This window comes from Beauveria bassiana (genome assembly GCF_000280675.1).
Source record: "Beauveria bassiana ARSEF 2860 unplaced genomic scaffold BBA_S00023, whole genome shotgun sequence".
Lineage (NCBI taxonomy): Eukaryota > Fungi > Ascomycota > Sordariomycetes > Hypocreales > Cordycipitaceae > Beauveria > Beauveria bassiana.
Window position 1 is genome coordinate 426,582 of NW_007930858.1, and position 12,852 is coordinate 439,433.

General features: G+C 50.4%; 3 protein-coding genes across 3 annotated transcripts; 2 read left to right on the forward strand and 1 right to left on the reverse strand.

The window, feature by feature from the left end:
- Positions 1 to 321: 321 nt before the first annotated feature.
- On the reverse strand, positions 322 to 4,476 carry BBA_07248 (sec7-domain protein; the record flags this gene model as incomplete). The annotated part of the gene is made up of 1 exon (XM_008602345.1): positions 322 to 4,476. One exon carries the CDS (start codon positions 4,474 to 4,476, stop codon positions 322 to 324), a length of 4,155 nt encoding a protein of 1,384 aa, XP_008600567.1.
- Positions 4,477 to 5,682: 1,206 nt separating this feature from the next.
- Positions 5,683 to 7,311, forward strand: BBA_07249 (ECM14-like protein; the record flags this gene model as incomplete). The annotated part of the gene is made up of 1 exon (XM_008602346.1): positions 5,683 to 7,311. One exon carries the CDS (start codon positions 5,683 to 5,685, stop codon positions 7,309 to 7,311), a length of 1,629 nt encoding a protein of 542 aa, XP_008600568.1.
- A 4,732-nt stretch (positions 7,312 to 12,043) lies between these two features.
- On the forward strand, positions 12,044 to 12,724 carry BBA_07250 (MAPEG family protein; the record flags this gene model as incomplete). The annotated part of the gene is made up of 4 exons (XM_008602347.1): positions 12,044 to 12,078; positions 12,152 to 12,309; positions 12,414 to 12,588; positions 12,646 to 12,724. The coding sequence occupies 4 exons, from the start codon at positions 12,044 to 12,046 to the stop codon at positions 12,722 to 12,724; spliced, it is 447 nt and encodes a 148-aa protein (XP_008600569.1).
- Positions 12,725 to 12,852: the final 128 nt, after the last annotated feature.

Here is a 12,852-nt window from a genome sequence, read left to right on the forward strand (position 1 = left end):
TGTAAACTATGCGATATGATTCAGATATGCATATTCTGAACAAGCAGCCAGTGTAGCAGCCTTGCACCAGTATGGCATCACATAAGGAGGGATAAATAAAATACTACTATAGTTTTGTTTTCTGTTCCTATGAATGAATACACGCTTCTGTGCTGCATATGTTCCGGTTTTCTCCTCCTTGTTGCCCCCGCTCACCCCAAACACTCGCTAAATAAGACATATGTAAATCGCCAAATAATCATTTCCCCTACTACTACTGTGTCTAGCAAGAGCAGTATGTTCGAATGCAATGGCGCAACTTTTCGGGTTTTTTTAGTACATTTATGCATCTGCCACCCGCAGTGCGCGGCTAGCAAGCCTGGCCAGGCCTGGACTTAGATCACGCTTCTCTTCTCGATTGTCTTCATCCTTATCGCTATCGCTGTCCGGGTTGTCATCAGTCTTCGAGTCAAGAATAGCTTTTGCCGGAGAACTTCCATTCGTGTTTGGTTCAGCATTGTCCTCATCGGACTCGGTTTCAATAGGCGGTAGGGGCGACCTTCGTCCATCCGAGAAACTCACAGCAGCCTCACTTTCACCATCGGATGGAATTGCAAGACGTCCGCTAGCGGAAACAATCCTAGCAGCCTGTGCTGACGAATATTTCCGGTGAAGCTCCCGGAAGCTCAAGGCAGTAGCTGTATTCGCACTTGCTGAGGATTCTCGTCGATCTCGTGAATCACCACCTTCTGATGAGACCTCAACAGCAGAATGGAAATCTTCGTCGCCGCCGTAGCTCAAGCTAGGGGATGGAGGTTGATCACCTTGATGTTGCAGTTTCAACGCAATGATTTTGTCGTCAGTGGACATGTTTTGAATCTCAGTGCCCAGGTTGATGACGGAAGCCTTTTTGCCATGAACAACAAAACTGCCCGTGCCACGCGATAGCATGCTATCTCTTCCAGTCTCCTCCGACCGAGTGGAATCGGGCTCTTTTCCTCTCTTGCTCCTGTGATGAGACAAATGGCCTGCACTCTCTCTAAGAGTACGCTGGAGACTGCGGCGAACTTTTGATCGCTCCAACTTATCGCGTTCGGCTGATGTATCCGCTGAAACGGCAGTGAGAGGCGTATTCGGCTTGTCAACAGTATCTTTGCCCATTCGGCTTTCAAGAAGCCCTGCTTGCCTCAGTAGATCTTGTTCTTCGGCATCCATCTCATCCAGTTCGGTAGATTTGCGTGGTTGTGTGCTCTCTTGCCCACTTGAAGGCCGTCCCGTCGTTGGCCTGGGGCTGGAGACTGGGCTTCTTATCGGCGATGCTGTATTGGTGGAAGAGAGAGCGTCGCCTTCAACTTCTTTTGGCGCATCGTTATCCGTAGACGTGTTCGCCGTGCTAGATAATCGGGCGATGCACAAGTCTGTAGGAGTGACAGGATCGTTTTCACTCGCGCTGAGTTTGGTCGCTTTCGATTCTGTTTTGACAAGGGGAGGCTTCGGGGTTGGCGAGCCGTCCTGCTCCGAGTTTTGCTTGCTCTTTGGTGTCGACAGAGCCGGATATGCTGGGAGATCTTCATTGAAATCTTGAAGCAGGATGTCTCGGTGGCAAGTTTCTTTCCATATCTGCATTCGAGTCCACTTGAGCTGTGCACTCAAACGAGCCGCTGCAGACAGAACATTTTCTCTTGTCCTCGGCTGAATGGGCGCTAATATTTGAAGATGACGAGCGTTCCGTAGCTGCTCTTCGAGTTGTTTTTGAGCCTCCTCTACTTTGTGGCTGGATTGGGCAATCTGCGCCTGCATGTATCCGCGGCGTGCGATCTGAATGTCCTCGGCCATCTTGTGGTCAATCTTGCCCCGCGCTATGGTAACAGGTCCTGTAGGCGTCTGGACCAGTTGAATGCCATCGGAGCTATCGAGCCGTCTCATGCCTCTCCTACCTTGACCATCATAGTTTCCGCCGACGATGCCTCGCATTTTCACGCCCGACGTTCTAAAAGCAGCAGCGTAATTCAACTTTGCCAGCCAATCGTTTAGCTCGTCCTCATTGTCCGCGAGGAGCACCTCATCGAGCCCCTCCTGCCGTACATAAATGAATGCATTCTTATGCTTTTTGTATGTCGTATCAAGCAATGCCACTGCACCTTGTGTGGACATTAATGCGTCCGGCTTGAACTCGTGAAGGGGAGGATTGAAAGTGATAGGAACGTCGTCGTTCCCAGACTTGATGTGGTTTTCGTATTGGTGTATAAGGCTCTTTATCCAGCCTGTATTGCGAAAAAAATACAGCTGTGCGCCAGTGAGTATGGCCCCCCATTCTTGCCAAGGCGAACGAGTCTTCCTCTTTTTGGCATCTTTGCGCCAGAGTAAACCGACTTTCGTGATTTTGATGTCGACAATGCCTTGCGAAGCCTCTTCAGGATTGGTAGCCGTCTTTTCAGACATGAATGCGTCGGGACGGGATCTCGGCGATACGATTTGCAAAACACCCGTACGAAAGAATGTCTTCTGTAGATCGTTCATATTGAGACAGGTTGCTGTACCAAGGTAATTGAAGTGGTCTTCCAAGTACATTGTATCTTTCCAATTCGGCCGCAAAGGTTCAAGATTACCTTCAAAAATAAGTGTATATGGATCGATAGGATCCTTGGCTGCGCGAGCAGTGGTATTGCCGCTTGCATCAGGATCACGAGGTTTTCGCTTCGACTTGATCGCCGCATTTCGATCGGCAGCAAGGTCCAGATCGTCCTCGACGTGGATGAAGGGAGTGTAGGATATATTGTCGTAGAAGCACTCTAGGATGTCGTCAAAGATCCCTTCTCCGCGGGTATTCTTGACATAATCTGATTTTTGCATCTTGTGTTTGTTATTCTTGTTGAAGACATCGGTATGGAGAATGAGCAGCGAAAATGCGATGAAGTATGCTTGGTCAGGAGAAGAATAAATGCCTGGATTGCATTCATGGTACCTGTTCGCGAAAGCCTGTAAAAATCGGTCGATCTGTTGTGTCTCCTTTGGCAGCTCGGCCTGCATTAAAAGCTTTCTCAAAGCCATATCCATAGGGTCGCCAAAGAAGCTGAAGCGTCTCATGAAACTTCGTAAGACAGTGCTGAAAAATGGATCCGTGTGTTTGGCCAAGCTTGCCGCGATGATGCCGCGTGGAACGTCGGCTTCCAGGTGTTCCAAATACTTGGCAGCTGACTCGTCATTCTTTCTTTCCGGCAAAATTAAGGTATCGCGGCTCAACTGAAAAGAGTTGTTGTTCGAGGGGATGGAGCTTGGGGTCAATGGAGTCAGAGATCCTTGGCGTGCGAGGTCCGAGTTTTGACGAAGACGACTTATACCCAATAAATCTCCAAAGCTCTTCCGACCGGTTGACGTAGACGTCCTAGGATGTGGAAGGGTGAGGTGATCGTCAGTAGAGTCGCGACCTAGCGAGCTTAAGGTTGAGGAACGGCCGCGCAACATGCTGGCCCTGGTAGGTGATGACTGCCCAGAGCGACCATCTGCTGTCTGCAGAGCAGCAATTGTGGAGGATCGCGAGGCTTGCTTGCTATCGATGCCATCGAGGTTTGCTTTGGGGGTTGTGGCGCTCCACGACGAAGCTGGACGGGGTGTAGCCGCCACGTTCAATGTTGATGCTGACTGCGAGACGACCCCGGTCTTACTCCTTTGTGGCAAGTGTGCTAGGGGAAATAGAGGCTCTGGTGTCTTCTTCGTTCTTCTCAGTCGAAAGATGGAGGATGTTGGCGTCTTTTTTGGTGTGGTGCTAGGACTCGATAACAAGGCATTGTCGGTGGAACTGGCGTCGGACCTTGAGGACTCAGAAGGGCGGTAAGCTGGTGTAGTTAACGACGTTCCATTGGATGTAGTGGAGGTTCGTGATTCTAGCGGCGGGGACTGAGGTTCGTCCAACTTCGCCATGGTAGGTCGCCCTCTGGCATCGTTGAATGACTTTCTAGCCTGCTTCTGGCTCTTTGGTCGGCTTTGCTGGTCACCGTCTCGAGGAATGTCATTGGAGCGCCGAAATTTGGCGGCAGCCAAGCTCATCCGTGATTTGACTCTACGGGGTCCATTGATATCGTTAGTCGGTGCGGTGGTGATGATGGCGGGAGCTGGTTTCACGTTAGCCACAAGATAAGAGGTTACAAGGCGGCACGGTGATTGTAAAGTACTTGAAGGCAAGGGCGGTAAGTGTTCGGCTTGCTGCTTCGCTCTCAAGGAGAGCTGCGAATCCGAGGCGTTCCTGAATCTAAGAACGGAGAAACGCTTCTGTCTATTGAGATCGTCATGGTTGTGTGACGTATCAGGCCGGCTGGTCGTCGATTCGCGGGGAGTTTGTGTCGTGGTGGTGGCACGGTCGTCGAATTTTATGGTCTGTCCATCATGGCTCGCAGAAACAGTGGAATTTTTGGCAGGGTCATCGCCCTTTGATGAAGTATGTTGCTGTCGTGCATCGGGTTCATTGGCCAGGTTGCCACGACGGCGTAGAAAAGGCATCGCGAGGATCGCCATGCATGGTAGAGCGCGCGAAAGTCCCTGGTGGCCGTTCTGGCTGGGGTGACGGAGAATCGAGGGCCGAACCTAGGCTTGAAGCATGCTAAGCAGCGCGGAAGCTTTGATGATGAATGCTGGCTGTGCCGCAGCTTACTCGAAAGGAAGTCAAAGTAGCGAGGCGAAAGGGTTGGAACAGCGAGGTTTCAAGGCTTGACTACGAGATGTTCTCAATTGGGGCAATTGGGCGCTGGAGCGACAAGTATTCAATCAGTTCAAGTGGAGCTTGGTGCTTCGCAAGCCAGGGGCTAGACTTCGGCCCAGAGTAAACGCGCAGATGGTGCGCTAAAATTAGGTAGCTAGTCTTCTGAATACCTTAGGTAAGTATACCTACCTAGGTACCTACCTACGTAGGTATCTTCCTCCAGGCAAATAGGTACCTAGGTGCGTACACGTATGTACTAAGCTAAGTAGGTAGATGTCTAGGTAAATAGGTACCATTCCATTTAGGAGGCAGGTACATAGGTATTCAATATTCCCTTGCGTAGATTTGTCTTTGTTAGGATACCTAGGTAAGTAGGTAATTTATTTACCTAGATAGAATTACCTACCAACCCAGACAGATGGATGACTGCCTGCCTTGTGCTTTGCTGCAAATCTAGCTGCGCATGAATCTGCCTTAATGCTTGTAACAAGCCCTTGTTCAGAGCGTCATGCACTGTATGCCGACTAAATATAAACGTCTTGTATTTAGGTTAGGTACCCAGGTAGTGATGCTCATCACAGAGTATTGCCTTGGCCGTAACATCGATCAAGTATCTATTTACAGTGGGGGGATACCTAAGGTTGGTGGCGGTTGAGAGTTTCAGTGATTGCGCGGCCACTAAATAGTTCGACAAGAGGCAGACAGCAGAGTCGCAGCCAACCATCCCCCCACCCCTCCTTCTTCCCCCCCAGCCGTTAACTAGTGACATGACATTACTTTCCTCGATGCCGTATCCGGCGGAGCAAGTTGCAGCATTCATCGCTAGGCAGCCAACACAATGCCGAGAGCTTCCTTAGCAGAAAGCCAGCTGCATCGCTTCTCCAGTACATGAATCTCTCTGCAGTTCGACATATTACCTACCCCGCATCGTTTGCCATTCTCCTCGACCTACTGTGTCGCAGCATCCATCCAGCGGTCCTGCGAGCGCTACTCATGCCCGGCTCCCGATGAAGACAATCAGTTTTGCAACCGCGCTGCTGGCGGTCGTCTCCGCCCACAGACTCGGAGAAAATGTTCAGTTCGGTCGCGATGGAGGCAATCCTCAGGCGCATGCACGCGCCAGTGATGGAAATGCGCCTCTATTTCCATTTTTGACCAAGCTTAGAGACAGCGCGGTAGAAGTACTCTTCGGTCGACATCCCACCAAAGACTCTGCCAGGTCCATGGCTAGCATCAACAGCTTACGCAACAAATACGCCAACGAGATTGTCATGCGGTTCAATGTTACCAATATGGAAGAGGAGAAAGCTCTTGCTGAAGCCTCCAGTCGCCTCTTTCTCGATGTCTGGGGTGTCACTCGTGACTACGTCGATATTCGCATGCCGACCAACCAGGTCTCGCCACTCCTCGGCCTACTTCCAGAAAAGCTTCAGTCTTCACATTTCGCATTGATATCCGACCTTTCGAGAGCGGTATACGATTCTCTACCCAAAGATACGCCATCACGTCTACTAGGGCCCAAGAGTAATCCTGAACGGTACCCCAACCCCCTTACTGTGTTCGATGATCTTTTCTTCTTAAGATATCACCCTTTGAAGACGGTCATGCAGTGGATGCAGCTGCTCGAATCCATCTTCCCAGAGCACGTCAAATACATGTCTATCGGGCAATCCTCGGAAGGGCGTGATATCCCTGCTCTTCGAGTTGGTCGCCCTGGCGTGGATGCTGGAGATGGCCCAAGAAAGACCATGGTAATAACAGCTGGTCTTCATGCACGAGAATGGATTTCGACTACCACAGCCAATTATGTGGCATGGGCACTCATCACCGAATTTAACAAAGATCCGGTCATTACCAAGTTTTTGCACCATTTTGACGTTGTCATCATTCCGGCGCTGAATCCTGATGGCATGGAATACTCTTGGCAAAGTGATAGACTTTGGCGCAAATCCAGACAGGAAACCAGTCTTCGAATGTGCAAAGGCTACGACCTGGATCGATCATTTGGATTTGGCGATTCCTCCGACCATACGCCGGGTGATCCTTGCTCTGAAGATTACGGCGGCGAAGAACCATTCGAGGCCGCTGAAGCTGCAGCCTTTGCAAAATGGGCTCGCGAACAGACGGAGAAGAATGATGTGAAGTTTGTAGGGATGATTGATTATCACTCTTACTCGCAGCAAATTCTTTTTCCGTATGCATATTCCTGTGCCGTTGAGCCTCCAAACTTGGAAAATTTGGAGGAACTGGCGGCTGGTATCGCAAAGACGATTCGTATATCCACTGGAGAGTCGTATAGTGTTTCGCCAGCGTGCGACGCTGCCATGGTTGCAGATAGCACAAAACTTGGGTTTTCACGCAGCAGAATCAACGAAGGTGCCGGCTCTGTCATGGACTGGTTCTACCAAGACATGAGCGCTCATTTCAGCTATCAGATTAAGCTACGTGACCATGGCCTTTATGGATTTTTGCTCCCGGACGAGGAGATCATCCCGACTGGTCGAGAGATGTTCTTTGTGATGAAGTATGTGGCCGATTATTTGCTGGGCAATAATGGGATTGAAACGGTCAAAGAGATGTCCAAGGACAATGACATATTAAATCAAGAGCTTCGTCGTCGCTATATGCGCCGCTAGGGCGTGGAATGTATCTTTTTGTTAACCCCGACCCCGACCCTAACCCTTGACCCTTGACCCTAACCCCAAACCCAACTACATCAAAACCCCGAACCAGTCCTTACATTTAACTAGCGCTTTAATATGATGATGCTTACTAGGTCTTTCTTAAATAATCTTTAATAATTGATATTGATATGTATGTCCAGTTGCAAGATAAATCTACTTGACAGTGCTACCAAGCCTGACCACCAAGCCGAGGCACTCATCCTGGCCACTTCGCCGCGACCGTTCATGCCTTGAGGGAGTATGCAATCGACACATTCACCGACTCCAATTCAGCAGGCTCGAGATACCTCGATGGCTAGCGTAAAATCAGCCTCGCAAAGTACATCAGCAAACTATTAGTAATTGCATACACGATTTCACCAGAGAATTGAGCGTCACTGGGCCTGATGCTCTGCGACCCGCCGCGGGGCGCCTGGTTGACTCCTTTAGGAAGGTGGGCTGTCGAGTTTTTGTGTCATACTTATTAGTTGAGCTGAGACGGCTCTCAAATTCAAGCTTGGAATTCCTTTTCTTCTCGACCATCTTCTTTTTTTTGGGGGTTCTCTGCGCGGCTTTACCAAGGAACGAAAATATGTGCAGAGCCACCGAATCCCTTGTGGCGAACAAGGCCCTGGAACGTGATGTACTCCCCTCCAGCGTCATTCCGCGCCACTACCAATTAGAACTCGAGCCCGACTTTGACAAATTCACCTTCAATGGCAAAGTTGTGATTGACCTTGACATCGTCGAGGATTCCAGTTCAATTACTCTTCACTCTCTGGAAATTGGTATTCGTGCTGTAAATATTACATCCGGAGGTACAGAGATCAGGTAGGTTGCGACTCTGCTGACGGCGACGGTGTCTGCCAGGTTGTATTGGCCATTTCACCGCCTCGGGACAAAAAAATGAAGAACATTCACATGTTTCAACCACGCTTCAGAACTACGTACTGATTTTATACTGTAAAGCCAAGGCCTTGCAATCGTTCAAGATGAGCAGCGTCAGACGACCACCATTTCCTTTGCCGGGCGTCTCAACAAGGGCGACAAGGCCCAGCTCGAGTTGGCCTTTGATGGGCAACTCAACAACAAAATGGTTGGGTTCTACCGCTCAGGCTATACCAAGATTGATGGTACGAAGGGTTACATTGCGACAACACAAATGGAACCTACAGGGGCTAGACAGGCGTTCCCTTGTTTCGACGAACCGGCACTCAAAGCGACTTTTGACATCACTTTGATTGCGGATCACCATTTGACGTGTTTGAGTAACATGCCCGTGAAGTTTGAGACCCTGGTGCAGTCCAGAACCACGAGCAAAACTCGCAAGGCTGTCAAATTTGATACTTCGCCAATCATGTCCACCTACCTCACCGCATTCATCGTCGGCGAGCTTCACTACGTCGAATCCAACCTCTTTCGCATTCCAGTTCGCACGTATGTAACCATTGACCAGAATGTCGAGCATGGCCGCCACGCAGCCGATCTCGGTGCGCGGACTCTCGAACTGTTTGAGAAAGAATTCGGAGTTGACTTCCCCTTGCCCAAGATGGATCAAGTTGCTGTCCTTGATTTCGCAGAGGGAGCCATGGAGAACTGGGGCTTGATCACGTATCGAGCTGTTGATCTGCTGATTGAAGCCAATGCCGGTGCCGGCCGCAAACGTCGTGTTACCGACATTGTCATCCATGAACTTGCCCACCAGTGGTTCGGCAATCTCGTGACAATGGAGTGGTGGGAAGGCCTCTGGCTCAAGGAGGGTTTTGCCACCTGGGCTTCCTTGTACGGTGCCAATAAGTTCTATCCCGAATGGAACATTTGGGCCGATTTTGTCATCGGTTCGCTGCAAGACGCTCTGGATCTCGATTCTCTCAGGAGTAGCCACCCTATTGAGGTGCCGGTTAAGAGTGCCAACGAAATCAGCCAGATATTTGATGCTATTTCATACGAAAAGGGGTGCTCTGTCCTTCGCATGATCTCGGTCCATCTCGGGGAGGATGTGTTCTTGAAGGGTATCAGAGACTATCTTCGAAAATTTGGTTACAAAAATACCACTACCGACGATTTATGGGATTGTCTGAGTGAGGCGAGTGGAAAGCCGGTCACTGAAGTTATCGCCCCTTGGACGCGGGAGCTTGGATACCCGGTCTTGTCCGTCTCGGAGGACAATGTTACAAAGACGGTCACCATTCAGCAGAATCGCTTCCTTCGCACCGGCGATGTCACACCCGAAGATGACAAGATTGTTTATCCTGTAATTCTCGGCCTACGCACGGAAGCTGGTGTCGACCGCTCTATGGTGATGGCAGACCGGGAAATTACATTGAATGTCCAAGCTGGCAGCTTCTTTAAGCTGAATGCTGATCATACCTCGATCTACAGAACCCTTTATTCACCTGAAATCCTCGCTCGCCTCGGCCAGGCCGCCCAGGCGGGCATTTTGGGTGTTGCAGACAGAACTGGCTTGGTCGCAGACGCGGCAGCCTTGACTGCGGCAGGCTACACGAAGACGTCGACTTTCCTCACACTAGCGCAGAGCTTCAAAGACGAGGCCTCGTTTTTTGTCTGGAACGAGCTCCTTGTTGGTCTCAACCAGATTTCGATTGCTTGGATGTTTCAGGATGCGGCTGTGACCGAGGGCCTCAAAACTTTCAGAAAAGAACTCGTCACGCCAATTGTCCGCAAGCTTGGGCACAGCATAAATGAGACAGACGGTCATGTTGAACAGCAGTTCAAGGATATTATTATCAAGGCGGCTGCTATGTGCGGCGATGAAGTGACAATCCAGGCCGCGCAAGAGGTCTTTCGCAAGAGCCTAGATGGAGATGCGTCCGCACTTCATCCAACGCTAAGAACAACCGTATACGCAATTGTATCTCGATATGGTGGTGAGACTGAGGTATGTAAGACGGGGATCATGAAACACGTTATTGCATAAACATTGACTTTTTTCTTCTCCTTCGTTCAACAAATAGCTGGCTCAACTTTTGAACCTCTACCAGACTTCAAGCGTCTCCGATGAGCGCATTGCTGCTCTCAAAGGGTGCGGCTATGCTAGCGATCCCAAGGTCATTGAGCAGCTGTTTGCCGCCATGGACAGCGGTGACGCCATCAAAGATCAGGATCTTTACATTCCAGTCAGGGGTGTTTGCAGCAGTCGCACAGGCGCCGAGGTGGCATGGCAGCACCTTTTAAACAATTGGGATCAATACTGTGAGCGCTTCCCGCCTGGCTTGTCGATGCTCAAAAATCTCGTAAAGGACTTTTGCGAGAACATGGGCACGTCTGAGCAATTATCGAGATTCAAGACTTTCTTTGAGCACAAGGACACCCGGGGTATCGACAATTCGGTGCGCCAGGTCATCGACTCTGTGCAGGCCAAGCTGTCTTGGGTCGAAAGGGACTCTGAAGATGTCGTGGCTTGGCTCAGAGAAAACGGCTACATGCAGTAATTGTAGGTACATTCAGGTTTATATTCTGGAGGGAGCAGAGGGTGTTTTTGGCGAAGGTGAGATGATTATAACTAGTACAGAAGGACAGAATAGAAGCCATTTTGAATAAGACTAATAAGGACACGTGTCAAAGAATCGAAGCTATTGCCTCGGGAGCCCTGCTGCAATCGGCGGCTTTTCTCATGTCGTTCGTTGCGCCATATTACAGATGGTGCTTGGGCTGATATACTTGTTGCTGCGGAGTTTGGGAGTGTTGCGGAGGCGGGCACTGGTGGGCTAGGCAAGCCGGCTAAACAGGCAAGCCTTGGTACCACCAACTGATACTTATAAGTTATACCTACAGGTAAGTACTAAGTAGAAAGTTGCCCATTTATAGCTCGCGGACCATCTGGTCGGCTCGGGGCACTGAGCCCGGCTGGCTAAACAAGTTTCCGAGGCAATCGCTGGCGGCTGGCAGGATGCATCGCAAGTTTGCAAGGCTGCGCAAGTTGACGTGGCATTCAACGTCGATTCGTACGGATTTAAGCGGTAAATCGGGATGATGCTTGTCCGGCGGACCCCGGTACAGACAGAGCAGAGACCATGTCAAGGGATTTACCTGTTTTACTCTTCTTTTCATGTCTGGCTGGACTTTTTGTCCTTGTATTCGTAGCTCTTGCGAAATCTAGCGACGGGCTGCTTTGCCGATGATCCGTAGCGGTCCTCCGTATTTTAGAAAAGATGGTCGCGTTAGCAAGTATTAGATCCATCAATCAACATTAACCCGACCCATCCGTGATCATGTAATCCGCGCCATTAATTCAGGGGAAGCACACGCACCAACTGTTCCCAACTGTTGATTGATTTCTCCGCAATACCCTTGCTGCAAGTGCGTCGGCGCGCCATTGACTCATTGTATGTACATACTTGCAGGCAGGCGGAGACAACTGGGCGTAAGCTCAGCTAATTACACGCTGAGGACTTTTGACTTTGCCCCATGTTAGTTTTCCATCTCAAGCAGCGCCTCGGGCCTCAGATGGCCGGAGTCGTGCCCGCCCCGCCGGCACCGTCCGCGCGTTCGGCCGGCTACCTAGCCTAACTAGTTATTCTTTGAAGCCCGGAGTCTGGTCAACTAGGGGGGGAAAACTAGCATATAAGCGGCCGATGTCCCGCCCTCGAACCTGTCCCTGATATCACACCCTTGTATCATTCACACAGCTTTGAAACTCAATTGAATCAACACCATTTATCCTAGAGCTCTCATCACCGCCAAAATGCCTGTCGCGCTTGAGGTTCCCGATCAGTACAGGTGAGTAATCCCCCCCCCCCCAAAAAAGAGACCCCCCAACACAGGCACAAGTCCTAACAACTCTTCTACACAGCTACGTTCTCGCAGTTGCTACCACCACCTTCTTTCTAAACACTTTCCACATGATGCGCACTTCCAAATTCAGAAATCTCGCCAAAATCGCCTTCCCAGCTTCCTATGCCTCCGAGGAAGAAGCTGCCAAGAACCCAAACGCCTCCAAATTCAACTGCGGTACGCAAAAGGGCACACACACATGTGGCTCTCATCCGCTGTTCTGGAACAGAACCGTCCGACTTTTTTTTTGCATTGCTAACGCCTGCTTTTCCCTTTGATAGCCCAGCGTGCCCACGCCAATTATACCGAAAACCTGACTCCTTTCCTCGGCGCCCTTCTTGTTGCTGGTGTGCAACATCCCATCCCCGCCGCCACCATCGGTAGTGTTTGGTCCTTGTCTCGTCTAATTTACCTCCTCGGTTACACTAGCGACGCTGGTCCCAAGGGCCGTGTCCCGTACGTTGACCTCCCCCTTTTGCCGTTGTTGACGTGTCGCTGACGACTCCTTCGCAGCGGCTTTGCTGGCAGTTTCCTGAGTGACATTGCCATCAAGGGACTCGCTGCTTACACTTGTTACAAGCTCATCTTTTAAGTAATTGAGGCCCATTTCTAACTTGAGACGGCCGTGTCAAATGGTTGCCGGCAGGTTGTGTTGGATGGAATTGCGCAGCCGAGGCTTACTATAATACTTGTTCAGCCATACCCGAATCATCATCCTTG